The sequence below is a fragment of the Anopheles ziemanni genome, chromosome 2 (assembly GCF_943734765.1).
Source record: "Anopheles ziemanni chromosome 2, idAnoZiCoDA_A2_x.2, whole genome shotgun sequence".
NCBI lineage: Eukaryota > Metazoa > Arthropoda > Insecta > Diptera > Culicidae > Anopheles > Anopheles ziemanni.
Window position 1 is genome coordinate 9,736,171 of NC_080705.1, and position 25,944 is coordinate 9,762,114.

Consider the following 25,944-nt stretch of genomic DNA (forward strand, 5'->3'; position numbering starts at 1 on the left):
TATTACGTTAGTTAAAACTAGTGATGAGAGATGAGACGGGCACTAATAACTAGGTGAATTTTAATGATTAAGTTCATTTAAGCATGAATGGATTAAGGGCCCACAGGGCACGGTTTGGGGGGGGGTGTTTGAATACTGTCGATCGATCTGCACTGTTTCTCACTGTGGTAAGATTAAAAAAAAAAAACGAACAAACTTCAAAATGCACGATATCACCGAAGCAAGAATGGAGGGTTCCGGGTTAACAGAAAAGTTCTCCCTGTGAACAGTGGGTTGTTAATAACGGGCGCAAAGTGCGATCGTGGCTTTGATTTGCGCAGCCTCGTGTTTCGAAAACGTTGGCCCTCTTGGCTTAGTACAGCTCATTCTGCCGCGTTCGACACGTCTGACAGCATGCCTGGCTGTAGTACGCGTAGGTGCACAGCTTGGCCTTCAGCACGATGGTGCAGTTCGGGAAATCGTCTCGGCAGTTTTCATCGTTTGACATCATATCGGTGCGCGTCTCGTAGTACGGATCGGCCGACGGTGCGAACGAAGTCGACAGGGTGGCAGGATAGTAGGTGGTCGTGGTGGTGGTCGTCGTCGGTGGAACCGTAGTCAGCGGGCATGCCTCCTCGTTGCACACCCGGTACGACGTCGGCCGGTCGGCGTAACGGCAGCCGACCGATTCCTGGAGCATTTTGTCGCGCAGATTGAACTCCAAGCACTTGACCACGCGTCGCTGGTTGCCACTTCCGCAGGGTTTGGTGCACTAGTGGAGGCGAAAAAAAAAAAATAAGCATGTAAATGATGGAGTTAGATACAAACTTTATCGTGTAATAATTGACCAAAGTTCTAGGCAAGCTCCGGTGTTGGAAGATACTCACGTCGGTCCACTCGGAATAGTGCCATTTAGGTTTACACTCGTCGAATGATTCGGTGTCGCAGGGTTCGATAGTTTTCGGTCGGTTGTCCGGGTCGCACTCACTTTCCGGCGCGAAGTGATCGTTGCGGATGCAAAGTACCGTCCGGGAGCGCGTCAGGTTGAAGCAATCACCGGAGCACTGAAACGAGAACAAAATCGGTGTAATGTTTCAACGAGCGCACGTGTGAGGACAGTGAATTAACCGTACCAATGTCCAGGGACCGGTGAACCATTCCCCAAATTCACAGGCCCTATCGCTGGTACACTCGCGGGTCGTTTCCGGCATCAGACGGAGATCGCAACGTTCCGAGTTGCGCGATGAGCTGCGATCGCAGAAGATGGAGCGTGTCTGCAGGCCGATGCCGCATGTTGTCGAACACCGGGCACTCCAGTTGGCGGTCAGCCAAACGCCCGTCTTCTTCGATTCCGCCTGCTGGCTGATGGTGTTACTGTCCGGTCGTGGTTTACGTCGATGCGCTGGCCCGTTGCTGATTGGCCGGGCACTGGACGATCCGTTATCCATGTCGTTCTGTGTCAGCAGCGTGGTGGTGGCTTCGTGGTCCCGCGAGTGCTGATGCCCCCGGTGACCGTGGTGTGCGGAATGGTGCTGATGCTGCCCATCCTGGCTCGACTGACCGGTCGGTTTGTGGTGTGGCCGCTCGCCACCGTTCCTAGCAGGGGTAGGTTTCACAACGCGCGAACATTCGCACCGTTCCGTGCTCGGCGGAAGTTCGTCCATGCAAGCGCCATTGCTGACCTGAATCACGATCCCCGAAAGCAACTCCTGGACACACTTGACCTCGCGCGTTCGCAGCACCTCCTCGTCGTACCGCTCCTCGCAGTTGCACTGGCCCCAATCGCCGAGCTTCCAGTACGCCGGGCAAGGCTGGGTGTTGCAGCGCATAAGGTTCTCGTTCAGCACCGGCTGCGGCAGGTGGGCGCATCGTTTGACCGGGAAGTTGCGCGTCGGTGACTCGCGGACACAGCGGATCACGGGCTGCTGGATACCGCCACCGCACGACTTACTGCACGCACTGAAGCCGACCACCTTCCAAAGGTACTTCCGCTTCCGTTGTCCTACACGACCCGTCGTGGGCGTGGTTGCATTGGCGGTCGTCGATGCCGCTGGACGCTGCTGCTTCGGTACGCGCAGGTTGGCCTTTTCCGAAATATCGTTTCCAGCTGGAAGGGAAGCGATGCAAACAAAAAAACGAGTGAGCAAAAAAATAAATTCCGAACTGACTCCCTCGCACGTACCTTCTGCGCTGGGATCCTCGAGCGAGGACGGTTCGCCGGTGAGTGCATCAGTGACCGGAAGCAGATACTCATACTTGACGCCCGGATTCGGTGACTGCGAGAGCAGGAACAGCTGGACCGGCTCGGTCGTTGGGCCGGGCGCCGTCACCCACTCGGTGATGCCCTCCACGTGCCGGAAGCTGCTGTTCGAGCCGTTGGTCAACCCATCGACCCGGCGGTAATCGAATACGGTGCCGGCGGCGCTGTAGTGGCCACTCAGCGAGATGGTGTAGTCGCCGTTGATGAAAAATCGCTGGTCGGCCGATTTCAGCGCTGTGGGGTGGAAAAACCAGCGTTACAAAAACGTACACCCACCGTTACACACTGTTTCGCTTTCGGCGTCGATTAATTCGGCCCGGTGAGTTTTGACAATCCGATTCCGAAATAAATTCCCCCCGCAGGCACCCGAATGGAGAATTTTAAATTTACGATTGCCATGCTATATTCATGTCATTCGAAGGAAAATACAACGTCGGTTTTTTTTTTACATTCTCAACTTTAACCATGTTAAAACGATTCGAGATGTTTAACGTGTTCTGGTCTGTTTGCATATTTGTTGATAATTATCCGACTTCCTTCTATTTTTTGTTTTGTGTTTGGTTGATTTATGATCCGCGAGCTTTGTTTATACAAATTACTGAATATGGAGTTGTTTTTAATTTCTTTTTAAATTCTAAACGGATATTTTTATGTATTTTACGTTTATTGATTATCAAGAGCATTCCCTTGACTTCTTTTCACCTTCACATCGGGAAGCACATTAGAAGAGTGAATAAATTCAATAAAAATCTATTTTCACCATCGCGGAACGTAGGAGCCATAGAACCGTTAAAAATGAACGTCCATGGTAAAGTGTCCCTAATGTGTCTGGAGCACTTTAAGCCCACCGTCACGACACCATCCCAAGGGGCATGAATGACAGCGTGTAAACTATATTAATAAGTGAGAGGAAATAAGAATTAAAGGGCATGCCTTTCCTATGCACTCTGCATATTCGTTGGAAACCCGTTGCCCAAATCGTTACCCTTCGAAGGTCCTTGCCGTGGCAACCGATGGGGTGCGGGGAGGAGGGCTGTAGTCACCGGTTAAACAAACTTTCACTTTACCAACTTTGGAGCAGCAGCAGCAGATTTTCCTTCCCAACCTCGGACTGGGTTCCATTGTTTACTGGAACGATGTGTGTTTCTCTTCCCCTTTGAATGTTTTATTAAACCGGGCCAAAGTTGAAACCATAAACGGCGATGGCGTGCCCATTAGCGAAGCGCATGTGTGTAAAAGGACATGGTGGCAGGAAAAAAGGAAACGCTGGCCGGCTTAAAGCTTTCAATTGGGCTGCTGATCCGGTGTGTGGCGGGTGAAAAGGTTTGGGGGGGAGGGGGGGGGGGGGGGGCGGGAAAAAGCTTAAAAGCGTATTGCATGCCGCCTAATGGACAGTGCGGGCGGAAAACGGAAAGTAAATTAAGGTATGCACGGGACAGATTTCCATCTTAATTTGGTTACGGTGCAAGCGTTTGTTTTATTTTTCTCTCTTTCTTTCCCGCTCCTCGAATCCTGCGCTCCCCCTCCCCGAAAAGGGGACAGCTTTTGCCGCAGCACGAGAGCATAAATCCGTGCTTCCACCTCCAACGGATGGGGAAAGGCCGTTCGATCGACAGGATAGCGCATTGCGGCCACCCTAGCTGACGCTCGCCGGGCGGAAAGGTGCTTTTCCCAGCAACGGGCTGAGGTTAATTTCAATAAACGCACCAATCGAAAGAAGTCCACCGCCGGGGCGTTTCCCGAAGTGCCCGACTCCGGAGCCATCAATCTGTATTTATCTCAATTGCTGCCCTCCCATAAGCGGCGGAACAAAGTGTTTCCATTGAGCCGTTATTGTTCAGCCAGGTCGCTTATTGCCGGATTTATGGTCGCGGAGTATGATAATGTCTGTTCGCTTCGGAATCTCGCCCGGTGCAAGGCGGCGATTACGGCGGGAAAACGCATCGAAATTAATGCGCCGTACTACTACGGCGGGGTTGAACTTTTTTTTTTGCAACAAATAATTATTGTTCCCCGAAGTCTCGGTTGGCACTTGACATGCCTTGCCGCTCGCAAGGCACTTGAAAGATCAAATGGGGCGTATAATTTAAATAAATTATTTGGTGGACAGTGAACCGTTTTCTATGAAAATGGGTACACGTTATTGCAATAGTATAAATTGCTTGCTTTCTGCAATTTATTAAGCAACAGTATTGCTTTTGTTCAATTCTTCGTACTTTTATCTGTAGAATTTATTTATGAAATGTTTCCCACTGAAAAACGATTTCAAACTTAAGTGATGCGAGAAGAGATTGAAACATATTCTTTTAATTTTTTTCTTGGGCTGATTGAAATTTTCGTTTACGCTACTAGACAAACTAAATATATTTTCATTGAGAAAAACTCTCAATTTTCCAATCAACAATTATGATTACAATTGTCTTACGTTTTCCATTATTGTTAAAACCAAATTTGAAGCTTGGATTCTCTAGACTAGGGCTCGGCATACAATTACTAAAAAGGGCCGGACGATTAAAAGGAAACCGAAAGTGCGGGCCGAATACCTTAAACGATGATTTAATGTTTAGAAGTAGTACCCTGTAGAATGGAGTATCAAACCTTTATGATAGTAGTCATATAAAAAGTGGAACAAGATAAAATATTAGAAATTTTATCGTACAACTTTTTTAAACCTTTTCGTACTTATTCTCGATGAATTTCGATGTTTTTTCTACATGTAATAGGAACACCTCATTCAACAACTTTAATCTTCTTTTTTGGCTAGAAAACAAACTATAAACGGACTTTGCCTACCCCTGCTCTAGACCTAGTTGTTACTCTAACATTCTACATCTGGCATTACAACTGATGCACGAGCAATGTTTGGTAAATCGTACTCAAATCGTATTTGTTAAAAAATTAAATTAGGTTGTACCATGCTCTGTAAAGAATTGAACTAAAACAAATATCCAAAAATTGACCTAACCTTTTCTCTCTTGTGCATTATTAATTAGAATAAAATCCAATCTAACGCCACCATTCGCCACTGGTGTCATTCATCAGCGATGATTCATCCATCACAAGTGCATCAAGGACAAGGACATTAAGCACTCGGCGAATCCCCGTAGGACCGGGAACCATCGTGAAACGGGGCTCTCTACCGGCAGGTGGTAGCTCTTATTTATTCACCTTCGGTTTTATTCGTGCGTGAAAAGCTGGCGGTGGCAGGTCCGGAACGGGGCAAACCCTACCAAACCTCCTCCTCCACTGATGGGTGGTTCGTTTCGATGGCTCCATGAGTGCTCGCGGAAAACGGGTGGAAAGCATAAGAAGATGCATAATGCTGCAGCGTATGAAAGGCAGTGTCGCATTAGTTACAAAACGATGACAGTTCCCGGGCGGTATACGAACGGTTCCAGGGCCGCCATCGGCACCCGGTGCATATGGAAATGCCACCGGGATCGGGGCTCGGTCGGGCACACCTGCGAATGGCTCTGAATCATGCCGAAACTCCGCAATGGAAAAAAAAATGGGAAAAGGAGCGAACTGTTCGGAACTCCCTTGAGCGGTGGAGCAACGTTCCCTCGTCCTCCAAACGGCTTACAGTTGTGATTCGGAGGAACCATGCACGGATCATGGGAACCTGATGGTGATACATCAAGACCACCTTCCTCGAATGTTACCTTATGTGTGTGTGTGTGCGTGTATGTGACCATTGTTAGCGAGTGTCTAACGGCTCGTAAATCTACTCCTGATGGGTCATTCCTTTTGACTAAACTGCGAGCTGCTGTTGCTCCGCGGGGAAGGTTTTTCACACACATTGCTCCACAAAAGATGAACAAAAAAAAACGAAAAAAAACGAAACGAAACGTAAAGCCCACCCCCCACCTGGTGGGAGTGAGCAATTTTTCGTTTATATGCTTCCTTTTCCCGACACACATTGGAAATGTCACAACGGGCGAACCGTCGGGGCTGCGCTCTCGTTCCATTAAGCCGGGAAAGCGGGCCCAAACAGGGGGGGACGGTGGATGCTTTCATCGTTTTCACTTAAAGAAACACCTCACCTTGCACCGTCAGCACGTGCTCCCTCGCATCAGCCCCCTCCCTCGTTTCCATTCTTTGAAGGAATGTAATAAACTAAAAATAAACACATATTTAATACCCTCTTAAGCTTAAGCGGTAGATAACCGCCCTTGGATGAATCCGGCCACTTCTGGCCGTAGGAGTTTTCCGGCTTCGGGTGGTGGGGAGGTATGAACGAAGTGTCAACGAGTGGGCCCATTTCAAGGCCGAGGAAAGTGCATTAGCGTGGCTGTGACTGCGTTCCATTATACGGTCGGACAGGATGACCAACCCAAACGGTGGCCAGTTGTTCTGGGTTTCCGTTTTCTGTTCTGCGTTATATTTTTTTCAGCCCGTTCCGGCCACCTCTGTGGACGACCTTACGCTCCAGCTTTTGGACAGGATCGCTTTATTTGCCATTTCCCTCGGGCTCGGACACCCACCAATTTCCACCTTCGCCCCCGGGGGGGCACACTTACCGAGATAGTTTTGGCTGTTCTGCAGCTCCGTTATCGTGATGTTGGATGCACCGGGCGGTATTTTGGCCACGTGCACGTACCCGTTGTTGTGGTTGGTCTTCGTGTAGATGCCGGAGATGGGCCGGCACACGGTCGTACCGCACCGGACGGCGCCATAGTTCATGAACGTGCCGGAGATGACGCCACTGTTGTGAACGGCCTGCGGAGGAAATAAATCAAACGCGTGTCACTGGCAGATAGAGTACAAAAAAAAGACACTCGCTTCGTGGAGCATACGGTTTGTAATGTCCTTTCCAAAGTGGTGAGAACTAGTGTGTTGGAAATTCGTTATGGTGGTGGAGTTAATAACGTAAATTTGCATACGTCTCAGGAATTGTCTTGTTTATGTCCTGTGATATTCTTCTGGTGAAATGAACAACCTTATCTTTTCTCTTCCTTCTGAAGCACTTACTTGCAAGTAAATTAATTTTCACGACAACAGAGAACCTGTTGTGCAGTAGTTCCTTATAAATCGTTAATTATTTTCCACCCTTCTTCTAAACATCATCCATTATTTTACATTTTTCAACCAAATAAAAGCATCTGCACACATACTTATCTGAAATGGTCAAAACGTGAGTTCAACCAATTGTGTTGTTGAAGGACGTTGTTTTGTTTTAAGAAAAGAGCACTCACGAAACGTGCCCATTTCTTGGACATCAAACTCCATGCCCATCCACAACGAAAGCCATCCAACCCTCCAACAGGGGGGCTCATTTCGGAAAGCTCGCAGTGGCACGAGGAAACCGGCGGGAAATCATTTCGCAGCGTGCCACGGTAGCGTGCCCGACACTTCATAAAAGACGAAACTACAAATAACCCACACCTAGTGCGATGACCTGAATCCTGCCGGTGGAAAAGATTCCGTGCAGTGCCGTAGGACGCTGGCAGGCGGTCGGTTTCGCTTCTTTCATCCTTTTAAGCCTTAAGAAAACGGTGTTTGCTTTTAATTTTCTTCCACCGGTCTGTCACAATGGCGAGCTTAGCGAGCTCGCCGGGGGGTCGAATGGGAGGGGGGAGCGGCCCGGAGCCGGGTGGTTTGCCGATCGAATGTATCAGAAAGAGCTCGTTTACGTTGGCTTCATTTCAGTGGGCAGTGCTTTTCCCGGCCATTGGAAGAGGGCCACCATTGGAGATGGAAATTCCACTCAATACCTTAATGCCGTTGCCTTTGGGCATCTTGTTGAGATTCATTTTGTATGCGAAATAGAAGATTAAATTGAGCGCTTTCTTTAATCCTTCTGTTTAAGACTATTCTGGTTATTTCCGCACGCACATTAAGGTGTTTATTTCAGTGCGTTTTTATGTTGATGTAAATTGAATGTCCTTCTTTTTACCTTCTAATATTTCCACTCACGGTATTTAGTTTACCATTTTATGCTAAACCAATTTAAAAAAGTCACTTTATATTACGGTGTATAAATTCTTCTTCTTCTTCTTCTTGGTGTAACGACCTCTTGGTCATGCCTGCCCCGTTAAGGGCTTACGAGACTTTTTCCCTTTGAGTACGTGGATAGTCACTCCCTCTCGTACAGGGGAGGGCCCGGTCTCGGTTGGAATTCGAACCCACGCCGTCGAAATGGTGATCCCTGGTGCTCATGGGCCGATTATTCTAACCGGCGCTATCGCTTGGTAGTCGCGGAACTCCAACGAGTCTTGATCGTTTGACGAATCAGAAAGCGAAACAGGGAATTATCGTCCAAGCTAAGATAACCGGTTCACGTTCTCGACTCAGTTTGTGGTTCGAGCTGTCGTTTACCATAAAGCTATGGGTCACCCAGAAAGAACAAGTTTTTACCAAAATATCTTCGCGATCAGTTGGCTTAGTGTTGGTGATGATGTTGCACGCGTTATCGCTCAGAACACATTATCAGAATTAGTTTCCTGTTTTTTCTAGCCTTTCTTAGCCAAACGAATTCGCACGATCCTCAGTTGTGTTTCATCTTTCGTTCTGATTGTGCGTTTGAGTGCTTTGAATTACAGCTAATTGAAAGTTATGAATAATAGTAGTTATTTGTTGGTGCTATGTTTTGGTGTAGTTTTATCTGCCCGGCTGACAATGGCAATAGGAGGTTTCGAGATGGAGCTTTTAATGACAAAGCTCGATTACTTGCAAGACAAACTGCAAGAGGTGGAGCAAACTATGAAGACAACTGTGGAGCGTTCCCTGAAGGTGAATCTATATTCCCAGCACAAGTTAAGTGAAAACACGATGATAATGGAGAAAAATATCGACTCTTTGCAGGAAACGGAGCTTCGTCTACAGGCCAAAATGCATGCAATGGAAGACTCTTTGAAAAAGGTACGGAAGCGTGCAATAGGTGTAACAGTCTTGAAATTCATATCAGTTGAATGTTGTGAAATCAATTATTGCTTCTTTTGCAGAGTCTGGAGGCATCCGAAGAGAATACACGGACCAAATTGGAGGAATTGAAGAATCATATGATACCCAAGATGGAACACATTCAGGAAACATCGCAAACTGAGCTCAAGAAACTTGGAGAAAATAACGAAATTCTTGATATGTTAACGAACTCGATGCATAATTTAACTACAAATGTAGAAAGACGCAGTAAGACATTGGAAGACCACTTAATAAATCCTATCCGTTCATGTCGACAAGTTACCACAGAATCTGGCACGTATTTGTTCCGTTTGTGGAAAAAATCTAAGCCTTTCGAGGTCTTTTGCGAACAAAATAAGTTCGGAGGCGGCTGGACGGTGATCCAGCATAGGTTCGACGGTTCAATTGACTTTTATAGGAACTGGACGGAGTACCGCAACGGATTCGGGAATGTAAATGGCGAATTCTGGCTCGGGCTGGAATACGTGCATCAAATTACTAAAAACCGAAAGCATGAGCTGGTGGTTGAAATGAAAGATTTCCATGGAAACTACGGATACGCTAAGTATAAAGAGTTTGAGATAGGGAACGAATCGGAGAAGTATGCGTTGAAGAAGTTAGGAACATACTCAGGGACAGCAGGAGATTCGATGAAGTACCACAAGAATCAAAAGTTTAGCACATTCGATCGCGACAATGACCAATATCATAGGATTAATTGTGCTGAGGATGCGCACGGAGCCTGGTGGTACGATAGTTGCTACCATTCCCATTTGAACGGCCATTATCGAAACGCAACAGACGATGGTAGTTCAATGATCTGGTACCATTTCAAAAACAACTGGCGTAGTTTGTCTTACTCGCGAATGATGATTCGCGATATCATTAATTAACGGAAGCATAAACCATTTACCTGACCAGTGAAGATGTTCATCAGCTGCAGCATCTTTGTTCCCACTCTTGCTTCTCTTCTACCAAAATGAAGTAATAGCAGAAAGTTTGATACAAGCATTACTATGCACAGCAATTGCTTTTGAATAAAAACCGACTGTTTTATAATAAAATGTTCGTTTGCATTGCAAGAGGAAAAACAAAAAAGAAAGAAACAAGGGTGAAGAAATAGATTCAACCAAATGTCATTTTCTTCTTCACGTAACGACCGTGTTGTTGCTGTCGCGGACCCCCGAGATATAAATTACAGATAATAAATCCCTTAAAACTATCTAAAATAGTCTGAGACCTTCCAGTCTTTCTGCATTTTTTATAACTTTGCAACACAACTTGTCAAAAGCGGCAATATTATTATCTCTTCCTGAAACATAAACGAACAATATTATAATTAATTTCCCATTTGCCAACGTTTGATTTTGTGTGGAGAAATTTAAATCATTAAACCAAACCAACGATCAATAGTTGGGTTTGGGGTGAATTCTTTGCCTGAAACAAATGCCAGGAATGTGACAGAGTCATGATCTCGGCATTAACACCCGGGGAGTTGCTGTTAAATCATACCCAGAAATCACTTAATTATTCCATTTTCACACTCCCAACCTTGGGGCATACCCGGGCCGGGCTAGTAATCCAAGCGGAATAATTAAGAAACGCGTCTCCTGCTGAAAACCACAGTGCGGCGTCCCCGACCAAACCCGGGGCCGGCCGGACGTTCGGTTAGCCGCTGCTTAAAGTTTGGCATTCCACAATGGCGAAAGCGGCGCTCCCCAACCATCCCGCCGCACGGACGCTCTTCGGAAGACCGTCCCACCGGTGGAATTGAATGAACGGAATAAAGAGAAATAATACTCCCGAGTGCGATACATCACGGTTGCAATGGCCAGCGTGGGGAAGCCCCGGGGCCTCGGAACGAAACACAGGCACCGGGCGTAACATCCTACCATTGTAGTGTGTGTAGTCGGACGCTGGCCAGAAATCTTTCAAAATCCTTTCCTAAGGCTTCCGGCAGCAGCGAAAGGTAAGGCAGAGAAGGGGAGGGGTATGGGTGTGGTGAGAGGCATCGTGGTGGCCCAGAGTACTTACCAGCAGTAGTGCGACGGCAACGGTTCGGGGTAATGAATTTTTAAAAAACATTTAAAACAGTTCCACTCGGTCTTTTTGCACCCGAAAGAGTCGCTGAAAGAGATTCACTCGAAATAGTCGTTGGCAACACAAACACATACACTCGCGGGTTGGCCGCTAGAAAGGATTGAGGGGATTGGTGAGTGTGGTTAGAAGTGTGTTGAGGGGTCGAGAAGAGAAAATTCCATCCCCCCCCCGAGCGGGAGGAGGAACGAGCGGCAGACTAACAATGGAGCGAGGAAAAGCCGGCGGAACAACACGGAAATGCCGGTTTGCGGGAAGAGTTAATAAAGTATTCACGAAACTTTGCCCACACCACCGTTTCTTCTCTGGTCCTCGGGCATCCGGTTCTCGGTTCGGTTTCCGGCGGTCGGCGCAACACCTTCGCACTTGCCACACGTTCCGCTTTCCCTCCTGCTGTGGCAAGGTTAATTAATTGCTCCACTCTAGCTTTTGTTTCGAGCTAACAAGGACTCTTTTTGGACACATCGGGAAGCGATTACACGCAAGGGCACATAACTTCGGGGTCAATCGGTGTCCAAAGGGTATTTAATGAGCAGTTTTTCTTATGTCACGGTGTCTTGTCTTGTGGACAGTTTCCAGGCAATCGGCATCATTACTTCACATTCGATGTTCTTTGAATGATTTGATAATACTTCGTGGAATTTGATGATTCGCTGGAATCCTTGACATTTGCTGGATTTTCCCGAAAGCCCATCGGAAAAAAAAGGTGACACTTTCGGCGAACAACCTCTCATTTCCCACCCGGAAGCACCAATTGATTGTAGAACTCTGAAAAGCTACAACAGCCATTGCCCTTTGACCGCAAATCACACAACTTGTCGTTCATCGGCATCGTCGTTTTTTTCTCCGTCATCATCATCGTCGTCATCGCGAAGATTATTACCATCAGCACGGGCTCGACTCATGCCGTTGCTATTTCAGCAGAAGAAAACACTTTTTCCCTTTGGCCAAGTCGCCCTTCATTCAGTTACAAACGCCGTGGACGGACTTACGGAGAAAGTTAAAAGAACCATGAACAAAGCTCATGCCGAGACAGAAACGACGAATCAGACCACCAAGAGGTTCGCGCGTCTGGTTGCAGGACGTTACATTATACAATTACAAGCGTTTGTTCGGGGCTGATGTTTAGTGTGTTTCTTTTTCCTTCCCCTTTGCGACTCGTGGGGGTCGTTTTGCTTTGGCGTTAATAAAAGGAAACAAATACACCGACGACCGTAGACGGAATGCGAACAAGGAGACGGCTTTTGTTTTCAGAATGTCTTTACTTAAACACAACTCACTAAACCTTTTCTTCGGTGAGATGCTGAAGTATTGCAAAACAGATAGACAGAAAGGATACCGTAGGACACTCCAGGACAGGATACGTTTTTTGGGGAATTTGAAATCTGATTTTATCTCTTAGGCAGGAGTTAAGGAACGTAACAAGAGGGAAAACTTCCTAAAATAAAGTTCGTACTCAGAAATAAAATATCCCAAGCAAAGAAGGACTTATACTAAAAGGACAACTTTGTCAGGCATTTAGGAGTAGACGCATAATTGCTGTAACGTTACATCGGTCATATTTTTTATCGTTATAACTTTGAAAGCTTTTCCAGCGTACGACCCTTACCCAAATTAATCATAACCCTATTTAAGGATCTGTCTAACTACAAGAGACTCGCGTTGCAACTTTTTAATTACTGATGATTTTCTCCCGGCGCAACAGAAAGCTTTGAATTCCTTCAGCAAAGTTAAGTAATTTTCCTTAATTGATTGAGACATATTTTTTCCTCTCTCGTGTACCGAGTTTTTCTACCAATCCGTCAATGAAAAGGTTTCATTCAAAGGTTCAAAATCCTATGTCCCTTAGACAGAGAAGGCACGTTTCTTCGCGTTTCATTCATTTCATTTCAAATGGATACCAGCTTAACCGACCCCTACCACCACCGTCCCCCACCATCCTACTGTCGCACTATTAAGCCCACATTAATCCACTTTCGTGCGCGTTCAAAAGGATACTTTTTGCTCCATTTCACATACACGAGCTGCGAGTCGACCCGTCGGCCCGATGATTAAGTTAGGCTACCCACCTTACTGGGCTGGGGGGGGGCCCATGAGAATCCACCGTAAGGTGGCTCCCCATCTCGGGTAAATCTTACAGAGTTGGCCCCCACACACCCACGGACCTGGACGGAATCTTAGCTCCCGCGTCGATCTTCATTACGCTTTCATAATCCATAAAGTGTTATAATTCAATTCCTTCGGCTCGAGCGTCCTAGAGGTCGTTTAACTCGCGGCCCAGGCAGCACGCGTCGTGGCGAACTTAGGCCTTGGGGGGCGAGTGGAAAATCTCCGACACATCCCTTCTTCACCCCATCGGGTGCGCGTGACGCCTTCCCGTGGTGATGATTGCTGACGTTTTGGGGCCGGGCGGCCGAAACTTTCGGCCCAAAGCGCTCGTTTGCGAGAGCGTTGTCATCGTCGTCGTCTACGTCGTAGTCATTGTCGTGGTCGAAACTTAATTTGAGCATCGAATCACGCGTCCGACGACTCTTCGTCCAAGCGTGGCATCTCGTGGCAGGACGAAGCGTAAGCCCAACTTCAAGACAGCGGGCGACCGTCTCAAAGGCCGCTTGCACAGGCCACTTTCGGCTTCGCACCGTCTGGCAAACGTTGCACTCTGAACTCACCGGCAGAAAGTTTATTAGAATATTGCCGAAAAAGACTGACTCAAAAAACGTAGAAGGAGGTAGGGAAGAAACCGAGCATGGTTCCGTGGTCAAAGGCACCGAGACTCAGGCCCCGGCTCGTCCACTCGAAGGATGCAACGCTGGTGGAATTGGTTTTTCTTCGCCTCCATTCCGCCAAGGCCGTGCCGGTTGCCCGCAAGAAAGGAGAAACTCGGAATCAGCCGCAGGCGAAATAGGAAAAGTTAAATAAGATGTAAACCCACGCTGCCCGGTCGGGCGGCTTGGTGGCCCGGAGAATGGCCCAACCAAAAAGGCCAAACTGGTGCAATTTTTCTGCTGCATCTATCGGGCCGTTATGTGTATGTAGACACGTATAGATGAATGTGCCTTTTCTTTTTGCGGTTCTCCGCTCGTCAGAACTATTTCGCTGAAAGCTTTTCTTCTCCGATGAACACGTGAGGAGGGTGGATAGTAGAGGGGGGAGGCGTTCTGGCGCATCCGAAATTATTCGGTTCGTTAGTTTGACCAGCAGCAGTGCTGTCTGAAGTGCCATCGTTAAGTTCGGGAGAATGACAGTAAAATAAAGTTACGAAAATGCTCTCTAATGCGTTATAGCAGGTCCGGGAGCTATTCATTTTGAAAATCTCTTTTTCTCTATTCTTGTAGTTCCACTATCGAATTAGGGGAAATTTCAATTACAAATTCACATATTACTTACATTGTTCGAGTCGTTATTTAATTTGTATAATTTGAGGTTCAGTTAGTTTACAGCCCAATCTTATTTAGAATCATCATAGCATCAATGTTAAATTATCTCAAATTTGGTTCATTAAAAGTTGTTATAGCACATTGAAAAAGACCCATTTATGATGTATAGTATAAGAAACAATTTAGAAGTCACGCAACAGAAAAAATAGATGAAAAGTTAACTAAAAACAATGAAATGGCATAAATCAAAAAATAAAAATAATCCAAACAAAAACATAAGAGAGACAAAATTTTAAAAAATCAACAGTATTGCATAGAATCATAATTCTAGTGTTGATTTTTGGGAACATAAAAGAAAACACGAATAAATTACAGAATAAACAAAATGTGAAGATACCGCCAGTAAGCCCTTAACCCACTTTCGAGTACGAAGAACACAATATTCTCCACGGTCTGTGTGCCTCCTCCAGTGGCGAAAAGGTACAAGCACCAGCTCTTCTACATGTGTCATAGATGTATTGAATAAATCTGCGAAAAATGAACCTCGAAAGATAACAAGTGCTCTCGAAGTGCTGACTCTCGTTCGTCGATGCTTCAACAGATGCTGCTGCAGGATAATTTCCTACGCTCCTTCCAGTGTAAAGTTGCCTTTGGTAGGTAGAGGGTTTTCCGTGTTATTTTTCCCCTCCTCGCAAATTGGAGAAATCCTTGCTGGGAAGAAGGCACACGAACGGAAAAGAAAGTAAAAAGAAAACGAAGGCGTAGTCAAGCGCCAGCATTAATCCACCAGCCCGGTTCATCTTTCCGTGTTTCGCAAAAGTTCGATCCGTTCGAGTGCGATTGAAGCGAAAACTTACGCCTTTGCACCGTATCATCGTATATCCATCCTTTACGAGAGGATGTTCCGTCCGTTGCGAAAGGCTCAGGTGAAACTCCCTGCCCGGATCCGGAAGATCGTGAAGTGGATCGACTTACTTTTAGCCGGGGCCACTTGTGCCGCCGAAGGTATTTTCTATTCAGAGCCAGCAGCAGCCCTCTGAAGGATGAGTGTGCACCCAGTGTCTACTATCGAGATCGAATTTGGGTCGTTCTGAGCGACAGTAGAAGCTGACCGGGTTGGGTGAGGGGCGGGAAAATCCATCTTAAGTGTGCATCTCCACCAAGGCGCTGGAAGGAGAAAGGGTGTCAATTCAAATCCCAATCATGCAGCACACTCAGGTAGTGGGTGCTAAAGAGTCACATGAGGCGTGCATCATCATGGTGCAAGCCTTTTTCCCCACCCACCAGCACGTTCCTGCACTGAATATGTACGTGTGTGTTTGGCCGGGAAAATGTGGCTTATCAGCGTTTCCATCTCTCTATCAGTTATTCAATTTGGGTGGGCTGTGAAAGGACTCAAATCTTGTTTTAAAAGTGACGATAGCAAATAGGATGGAAAAGCAAGATAAACTAACATCAACCTTGATGGATCGTGATAGCAGTCGTGTGCAGCCCTTCCCTCCCACTGCCTTCTAAAGATTACCCAATTTTCTTCCTGCAAAAAAGAAAAGTAATCTTTGCTTCGAAAACATGTTCCCTCTTTTAGTGGCGTTTGCACTATAAAAAAGGCTTCCGCTTTGCCCGTTTCAGATCAAATGATTTTTCCATCAGGTAGCTGTTTATAGACCTTCACTTCCTATTTTCCTCGTTATGTCGGGGCAGTATGGAAGCTTAAGAAGCAAAAAAAAAGCGACATACGATCTGGAAACAAATCTCAACCAGAACCCGGAAAGCCTTTCGCCGGGAACGCCTTCATAACATGATATTGGCCTGCCGGAAGCCTGCGGATGTTAAATTTCCTCCTGCCCAAGCCCAACATCAAAGGCAGCGAAAGACGGGCTCGGAAGCTAGCATAATGTGCACAAACAACCGGCGAGGAGCATAATAATTGCAACTTGCCTTGCTTCGCTAGCGCTTTCAGTCGGGGTTCTTCTGGGAAAACGGACTCGTCCAGAATCGTGCACACGTAATAGGACCAATTTTCCGCCTTCAGAACAAACTACATCAACAGCATTGAACTTCGGTTCGCTAACCACTGAAGCGAGAGGGAGGTTTAATTGGTAGGATGCATTTTTCCACCCCCCGTTTTCCGATCTAATATCGGACGCACTGGGAGATGTGGTGGGGGGGGGGGGGGGGGTTATTTTTCATTTTAATCCAACGTCACTCAATTGGATACTATTTTATTAATCCACATTTCAAAGGGTTATAAGGGAGGGAAAAATAAAGTGGTTGGAGTTGATTTAAATACTCCTCCATTTTTCCACTCAATTAATGCTAACAAGCTTCGGGTAATTTTGTTTACAGACCGGAATGGAAAACGGGGAGAGTGAGCCATCATCCCCTACCTGTGTGGAAGGGTGGATTACTCGAAACAGTCGGTAGTGAGTGTTGACAGACCGGTCAACAATCCCGGTCGTGGCGGGAACGATGCGGGTGGCCACGCGCTCTGGCGTCGAAACAATAACCCATTGATCCGCGGCGGATTAAAGGACAAACATTCTGATTAATCAGAGAGTGATCGGAGCGGGGCTGGAAGCGTGTAATTTATAGTGCCCGGTTATGTTTGTCCACGGCCAGGATAATTAATTTTTTAATACGCTCTATCTCAATTGTTCGTCCGGTTGGTTTTATCATTCGGGTTTTTTTTTTGTTGCTGGTGTGGAACGTGTCGACGGCATGCCGGAGGAAGAATGCCAATGCCTTCCCTTTTAGGGTTGCGAATTATGTTACCGTCATCGGACGTGTTTGTGCGAGTGTCCCATCGGACTATCCGGGGGTATTTCCGGCGGTGCGGTCTGCTGTTGATAAATGTTTGATTTCGGCAAGTAATTAATAGCGCCGGTCTGCAATCGGACAATGAGGTTAATCCCATTGCGGTACCATGATGATGATGATGACGATGATGTTGCCCGCAAAACCCTTTCGGCCGCAAATCGCACTCACGCTGCACCGATACCTGTTTACGACCTGGTCCATGGGCCGGACCCGGATGCACATTATCCTCGAGGCCGATAATTAAGAGTTTGTAGCGGAATGATGTTTCAATTCCACCGCCCGGTAGCGAAATCGATTATCGAACTCGATGATGCGCATTCGTTTATCTATCTCGCCCGGTAAATCATGCCCGGTGCCATTAACACTCGGCATGCCAACCGCTGGGGGATGGGGGAAAACCGCCCTTGGGAACGATGAGATGGAGCCGCTTTACACAAACTGCAATTGTTCCGCGGTGCCTTTGTGTTGCCGTTCCGTTCCGCATATGGCAAAGACCAGGCGTCTCCATGGGACGCGAGGGGAGTTTGGTTGTGTTCGAGTGTTGCTTGAATCTCATTACAGCCGAACGGAAAATGGGGTGCCAATTCGGCGCTCGTGGAAAATTCTGCGAAACTGATTAGCCGGGAGCTGGAAAGCAAGGTTCGTTCTGGGAAGTGGTCCTTTACGAAGTAGAGTTGTCTCCTCCCGGGCCGTTGCGGGTTGTTTGAGAGTTTCGAGGCCAGCAAATGGCGGTAATTGAAATTAAAACTCATAAAATAATAAACTTCCCTTGGAATGGAAATTGTTCCCGCGAGCGATCCACTGCCGAGGCCGAGAGGCACGCGAGGTCTTTTGGGTCCGTTGAAAGAACTGAAAGACGTTGGAGAGCAAACGATAACCAAACACGCTGCTTTCAATTTTATTATCAACTCTAACTCTATACTTTGAAGAAGGGAAAATCAAAAGAAACTTATTTTGAAAGAAATAAGTTATGGAACTCATATTAGAAATTGTTTTTGTTTTCGGAACTGATTTTGATATTTCGAAAGTTGTTCCACGTTAATGTCAAATTAACGTCCTTAGACATTTTCCAAACCACCAATTTATAAACTCATTCGTGAATGTAAACCATAGTAAAAAAATGCTTAACTTTATTTAACAACCAACAGTTGAACATTCCCAGTTCTACTTGAACAGATCTCATGAATCCCTTTGGGAAAACTATAGGTTGCAAAGTAGGTGGGATTGCCTCCGGCTTAGAATAGAGCCTGATTTCGCTTCCCCCCAACCCCATACTTATGCTCTCGTTTATCATCAGCTAGATGGGTTTCCGGGGGGTTTTCCATGCCCGAGTAACAGGCGGTTCCGGTTTGTTTTCCCATGAAGGCAAAAGTGCGACGCTCACGTTCCACACAGTCGATACAGTCCGTTAAAAAGGTACCATCCTTTGCAGAGAGCAGGAAGATCGGCTCCGTTGCTCAATTGGAAAGGGTTCTAGGGAAAAAGGAGCATCAAAAGAATACCACCCAGGAATGGTGGTCGTGTACGTGTGTCTGGTTGAAAACAGGTGCATGAGGCTAACGGAGTACGCACTGTGCATTCCGGTGCAGGGCGCTCCAGATATCAGCATCGAGCGGTGTTCTGTTGCCGCCAGCTGAACGCCGGAAAAAAGGGAAACCCGAGGGAAAAGCTTGTATCCGACGGGGAGGGCGATTCCTTTTCCAAAGGCGGCGGTCAAGAGAAAAACAGCTCGTTTTCCGCATTCAGACGAACAGTTCCTAGGGGGATTGAATTTGAAAGAGAAATTCCAGTGGAAAGTGTGTGCGTTATTTAAAATAATTATGGTTGAAAGCATTTTAAACATAACCTTCACAGCACTAACCGTCATTGGAGTCGAAATGATGCAATAAAAATAATTAATAAACAGAAGAAGCAAACATGAAAACAGACATTAAGGTTTTAAAAAATAATGGAAATAGTTTCGCTAACTGTTTTAAAACTATCTATTTTTAGAGTCGAAACGCTGATATGATGTTGTTGTTCAACATAGAAGCTAGGTTATTGAGGTAGTTTTATACTAAAGCTCTCAAGTAATTATCAAAATGACTATATGATTTTAAGGAAATGGATGTTTCTAAACCTCAACAGATACAAGGTTCCTTTTTTCCATCGAACAAAGCTTATAATTTGGCATTAGACAGGGATGTTTCACTCGCATTTAAGGCTTTCATGTGTCACTGGTAAAGGATAATACACTCCAAGGTCTTCAACAGTCTTTTGTGCTGCAGGAACGAGGTCCCTCCCATTGAAAAACGAAACCTTTTTTTTCACTGAAAGGGATCGCATGTGTGGATACAGTGACTCTTGGAGTCCATTTTCACACTTACATCACCAACCGGTGGTAGCTTTCTGTCGAAGGTTGTTCGTATGCGAATCCCCCCCACCCAGTGGCCAGGGCTCGATGAAGTTTACGTTCAGCACAGCGTTCGAGCTGCCCACGATATCGAGCTAAAGCGCAAGTGAGGACTAACTCGCGGCTAACGAGTCCTGTGCGCTCGCTGCAGCCATGCAAAGTAATTAAAAATCCCGGATGTTGCATGTTTGATGACAGAACGCTACGCTCGCTATGTTTTGCCCGGGAGCGAAGAAGAAGCCAACCACACGATCGCCAGGCCCGATCCAATGGTAGGCTTTTCGGGACCATCACGGAACAGGCGCCATATGGGATGCGCCCACCGACATGGCCATTCCGGCCTTTCTTCGAAAAGTGCTGCGTTGCAGAAAAGTCTTGCTAATTTTTCTACACAGAGAGAAGGAGCAGGAGGGGATGTATGCTGTGTACAAGGCAGCCCGGGACGAAAACAAAAAAAAATCCTCGTGTAAGCGAGGATTGCATAGAGCTTGGGTCAGTTTATTAGGATTCACTCCATCGACTATATGAGTTTGTAGGGGAAACAGTTTCGAACTGTACCGTACACCGATACCCAAGGTACCCAAGGTAATGGAATTTCATACCGAGCGTACCATAAATTGAGAAGGTTTGTAAAGCAAAAGAAAAACCATGTAGAAATTATTTAAACAGCATGTGAGAAGAAAAAAAAGTGCTTCGCCAAGCAGAGTGTGCATTAGCCGGAAATTACCCTTGGGATCCGGCAGAGGCCCACGGAATAGGATAAACGGCACACGGCAATGGGTCGAATTTCCCGAAAACCCATCGCTACGGCGGAAGGGAGAGCAGGTGGTGATGGAGCAATTAATTTATGAGCCACTCGGACCTCGCTCGGGTTCGGAAATGGTAATGATGCTTTTCAAAGCATTTTTCTTTTGAGTGGCCGGAAAAATGTGGAGCACCATTTTCAGCAAATGAACGAACGTAACAGGTACTATCATTTTGAATTTATAATTGTTTATTGTGTGAGTGTAATCAAATCTACTGCGTCATAGTCATCAATCCCATTTTTTCCATTGTAATTGTAGTATCATAAGTGACATAAATTTCTACCAAACATTTCAATTTCAGTTCGTTTGAAAACACCCTTTCTTTGATCTGAAGCTATGTAATATGTGGAGGTATTCATTTCGTCAATGTTCCAAAAATGTATTTATGAACGCTGCAGGAAACTATAAAAGGAATTCCTGAACAAAAGTTTGTCTAATTACTCATTCAAGCGCTGAGCGATTTCCAACGTTTTCCATGTTGCAAATGATTTGCAACAATGTTTGCAATGATTGATTTAGCTTTTCAGGGAAATAAAATTAGCCTAGTTCTCGGGCGTTTGCGTGATAAATTTACTGCGAAAAGTTCGTGACAACGTTGATGTTGTCCTTCCTTAGCCTTTCCATCAGCCTGCTTCACATTCCACACGACCTATTACCAACACCTTGTCGCCATTCGGATTGATCGTCCGGATGGCGAGGTTGGGTCAAAATTCCTGGAATTGTTGGACTGTTTTATGTCACACTGCATGCGATGTATGTAAGCAAAATCAAGCTCACTATTCGTCCTGCATGCGCAGAATTCTGCCACGTGAGTTCCGGTTGCGAACGAAAAAGGGCTCGTTCTAGCGTTAGGGCCAACGCGGGCTGATTTACATATTTTGAATGTAAAAATTTACGTCCGGTCATAGAGATCGCTTTCGTTAAGGGACACGAGGGAATGGTACAACCGGATGAGGGGGGGCAAAACAAACAAGGCGCGGGCTGGAAAAAGAAATACAATACCCGTCGAGAGAAAGGTCAAAACACCACCCACCTCCCCCCGAGCGTAGTCGGAGGTGGTTCTCCTTTGGGGCAGGTAAAAATATAACATAAAAATTACCAATTGGTGCTAACGACATTGGGCTTGTCCAATGATAGCAGCAAAACGACCGCCGGCGACCGAAAATGGCCACACGCCCGGCGACCGGCACGCAAGCCTCGTAATGGGCACCGGGCAAGATGGAAAAATGGGATGCTCAACGCCCAATTTGTCACCCACTATCACGGCCCATTCAAGGACGCCCCCCTGGGGGTGGTTTTCTTTTTCCCACGCCGAGAACGCACTCCATCGGCGAAAATGTTTCACGAAGCTTTCGGCGTGCGTCGTGGCGTCTTCATCCCCCCCCTCGCTTCTCTTGCCGTTCTAACTCCCCAAAGGGCGTGCCCTTGCCGACAAACCCATGCCTCCCCTCCCCCCCCGAACTTCCTTCCATCCTTCACCACCAACTGAGTCGGAATAATGCCATCGAGCGTGGTGTAATTAAAATTTGCATCTAAATTCAAACGCCCTACGGGCACGCCGCCATGCGGGCGAGCCAGTTGGCGTGAAATATTTTCCCAACAATGGCAGCTCGAGCATGCGGGCTGGAATGGGGACAAAAATTAGGTTTTCCTCCACCAACCCACCCCCCCAAAAATTAGGTTTCCCATGCCGCGCGCGCCCTTTGTCCAGCGGTTCGCGTGGGTTTCGATTTCGGTGTTTCGTCCATTTGTGGAACCATCCCCATCTGTAGGGGAGGCCTTTTTTTCTGTATGGTGAAGCCAGGAGGGACGATGGGGGGTTACTTGCCTCCCGGGCGGACGTAAATTCATTAACGAAGCACTATTTGCACACCTGTCCGCGTGCGTGATGGCGCCGGCAACCAAATAATATCGTCATTTACACACCCTTAAAATACACGCCAAGCGCAACGGTAACATCGCCCCACCCGCACCCACCACCCGTTGGCCTCAACCACCAACTTGACGATGGACGTTCGGGATAGGAATGACCTGCAAAATTTATTCCTACCAGCCATCCTATCTACGAAGTCCGAGCGTGATGATTCCGTACGGTTGACGAATGTCAAACATCGACTCAAACCATCCGGGTGTTTAGGGGAGGAAAGGAGCGATATGTGGGGTAGATACTGTCCTTCCCCGTTTGCTGCATCATACAGCTACAAACTCCAAACTAGCAAAAGGACACAAAAAAGAGTGATCTTTTTTTTTAAAGCATACAAATGTCAACACACCGTTCAGTTGCCCATTGCGATAGGTTTTCGTTTTTCGCTTGTTCATTTCAGTTTTGTTTGGATTATAATGTACATATATAAAACCGACGCGAGCGCGCGCGTGTGTGTGTGTGCACACAATTTTGGGAGATTTTTTTGCTTTATGAGTCATGAAAACGTTTGTTTGTCGAGGCAAGCAAGCGAAACATCGATCATAAATGGATTTAATAACCTCTCGTTTGCATAACCGTGACTAGGGCAATGTAAGCAAAACACAAACAAATTAAATCGAGCCATTGTAGCATCGGATTGGAGTGAGATACAGGAAAAACAAATTTGAAAAACTTGGGGCATTTCATACATTTCATTCGTGTGAAGATCTCGGTGATCGTTTGCATTGTGATAATTAATTCTAATATTATATTTTTGCTTTGTCTATAACAATCAAAAATTTATTTTTCTCCCAAATTAATTTTAGTGGCCAAACTATGTACATTAAACATATATCAAAAGAATTGGAGTTGGTTTATAAAAGATACCCAAGTTATAAAGATCCGTTAGAGCAAAGAGTACATTGTGGCTAAATACTCCATATTTTACTTTTCTTGTGAAAGGTAAGGTATTTAAACAAGGATGACTGTATAACAACTTTAAACTAATCTCCACTTGCCACTGTTACATGACAACACAAAAACTAAAGGATATGCTAAGGCAACAGTGTACTCTTCCCGGTCATTTTGTCTATCTCTTTTACTGGTCTCCCCTTTCAAAGGATGATTAGTTTACTCTCCATTCCCCCAGTCTGCTTTCCATTGCACCATCGCTTTGGAAAAACTAATTACAAAACACTTTCAATGCAACCACCGTATCGTCTCCACCGGCCCTCAGTGTGATTTTATTTCGACTTTTCAGTGCAGTGAGTGCAACGGAATGCAGCTCGCGAACCAACTAACAATCCAATCTCGAAGGAAAATGTGCTGCACGTGGCGAACGCACGACACACCAGGTCCTCCCAGACCTTGAGGGATGCCAGACGTCCCGTCCGTAGTTACGCAAACCGGGACGCTCCTACTCAAAGTTGCGGAAAAGTGTGAACATAAATTACTGCCGTGCCGTGGCGCGCCGCTCCGTACATACAAATGGGCACGTCGGAGTCGTCGCTGCAGCGTTGGCAAAATGTGCCCGGCTTTATAGGTGTACATTTAAAGTCTAAATATTTCAGAACGTACGCAGCACGGAAACGCCAGCTGCGGCGTGGGAAAGGTAGCGAGAACGTGAAGGGGCAACCGAACGTAAACTCGCCCTTAATTACTTTGTATTTTATCTTGTTTACCTTCCGAAATCGCGGACCCGGCGTGTCTGAGTTCGCAGTTGTACTCGAAGGATATTTCGTAACGCTGTCACTCACTCGCCTTCCGGTTTTTTTCCGCCAAAGCGTGCCCCCCCCCCCTCCTCCTCCTAGGAAAACCCGGCAGAAACAAATGTGAACCACCGGATAACAGCGCACAAATGCTTCCAAGGGTTGGAAACTTTCGCAATAGTTACCTGCATTCGAAAAACAACGTTTTGCGGGGATCGGGCGAATGTCCAGGGAAATGTAACATGCCGTGTCACAAAAAAAAACACACACACACACAAGGGCGCGTCCATGGGAAGCACAAGTGTTGGGTGCAGATGGTACGGTGAGCCTTTTATCCTCCTTACCTTACTCCAGCTAACTTTTCTATTCGCAATGCGTCCTTCCGGTTATAACACGGAAGCAAATGTTTTTTTTTTTGTGTGAGGGTACTTAATGTATGAGTTCAGCTTGTGAACACACATACACACCCACCTACACGTCGTTCCTTTTGACCAACAGCAACAGTGGTTCGGTAGGTGAACCGTGAACAACTCACCGAAGCGCACACTTTTTGTGTTTATTCATCGCAAAAAGTTCTCATCAATAGAATCCGGGGGAGGGAGCCGTTACATGCCGAAATGTTTTTCCTGCACTTCCCTTCACCCCGTAGGCTTCTGTTTTTCCATCATTTACCCCGGGCCTGTTGCGTGCAAAAACCTGCACGCAACTAGGAGAAAGTGTATGAAATTGATAATGTGGCCAAAAAAAGGAATGAGGGCAGCGGCTTTGGGAGGTGGAAAGAGGGGTTTCCTACCGGCTGGGAAGATGGACAATACGGATCACCGGCTATGCTAATGGTCGGCTCGGCCCCGGTGGTGGCAGCAGCGAGCAGCGAACCCAATTCCTTCAGTTTGAAGTGGTCCTTTATGCGAAAGTTGACCCATGGAACACTGGGTCGAATACTTTCACAGTTTGTTTTTCGAATATCATAACAACTGACGTCACCGAGGACGGGCAAGGGGAGTGGCGGTGAGGAAATAAATCATGGCCAGGATTTTGCGTTCGAACGAATAAAACCGCACGCTTATTCATCGAGCAAACTCCAAACTAACGAGCCTTGGGAAGGGGCGGTCGAATTCACTATAATAACACAAATTCACTACAACGCATGATTGTAGACTTCTGTTTAGTTTAAGTTAGTTAGTAGTAGTTAGTTTTACAAATTCCTAACAAACTTTCGGCCACAATCTTTTGACATTTAATAATTAAAGATTAGATGGGAAATATACATTGAACATTGTTCGAATTTCATTGCATTTAAAACAAGAGAAGTTTTGATATGTTAATGCTAACAATTAGAGTTGTGTAAATCTGACTCAGATTCATGAATCTGAATGAATCTCTGCCTTATCAGAGATTCATGAATCCTACACCAACTGATGAAAAGTCATCAGCCAAAAATGGGTTGAGGGACCCCCTTTTTTTTTGGTCGCATTGTCCACGCCTATGAAAGAATCGGGGAGATTCGTGACAGATCCATGAAAGATTCATGAAGATTCATTAAGGTTTCGAAAGATTCATTAAGCTTTGAAGATTCGAATCTGCAAAGATTCATGAATCCATCGGAATGAATCTTAGGTGAAAGATTCGCTAAAAGATTCATTAAGCACAACACTACTAATAATGTTTCGTGGAAATGATTGGTTTGCGAGAATGTAGGTA

At 46.2% G+C, this 25,944-nt stretch overlaps 1 protein-coding gene across 1 annotated transcript in view; it reads right to left on the reverse strand.

Annotated features, from left to right (window-relative positions):
* Positions 1-352: 352 nt before the first annotated feature.
* LOC131280959 (thrombospondin type-1 domain-containing protein 4) overlaps positions 353-25,944 on the reverse strand; it is a gene marked incomplete at its 5' end in the record, with an annotated part of 75,840 nt that continues 50,248 nt past the window's right edge. Inside the window, 5 exons of the mRNA XM_058310208.1 lie at positions 353-751; positions 867-1,043; positions 1,113-2,086; positions 2,162-2,473; positions 6,760-6,958. Coding sequence (XP_058166191.1) covers positions 353-751; positions 867-1,043; positions 1,113-2,086; positions 2,162-2,473; positions 6,760-6,958 — 2,061 coding nt within the window. The remainder of the gene's footprint in view (positions 752-866; positions 1,044-1,112; positions 2,087-2,161; positions 2,474-6,759; positions 6,959-25,944) is intronic.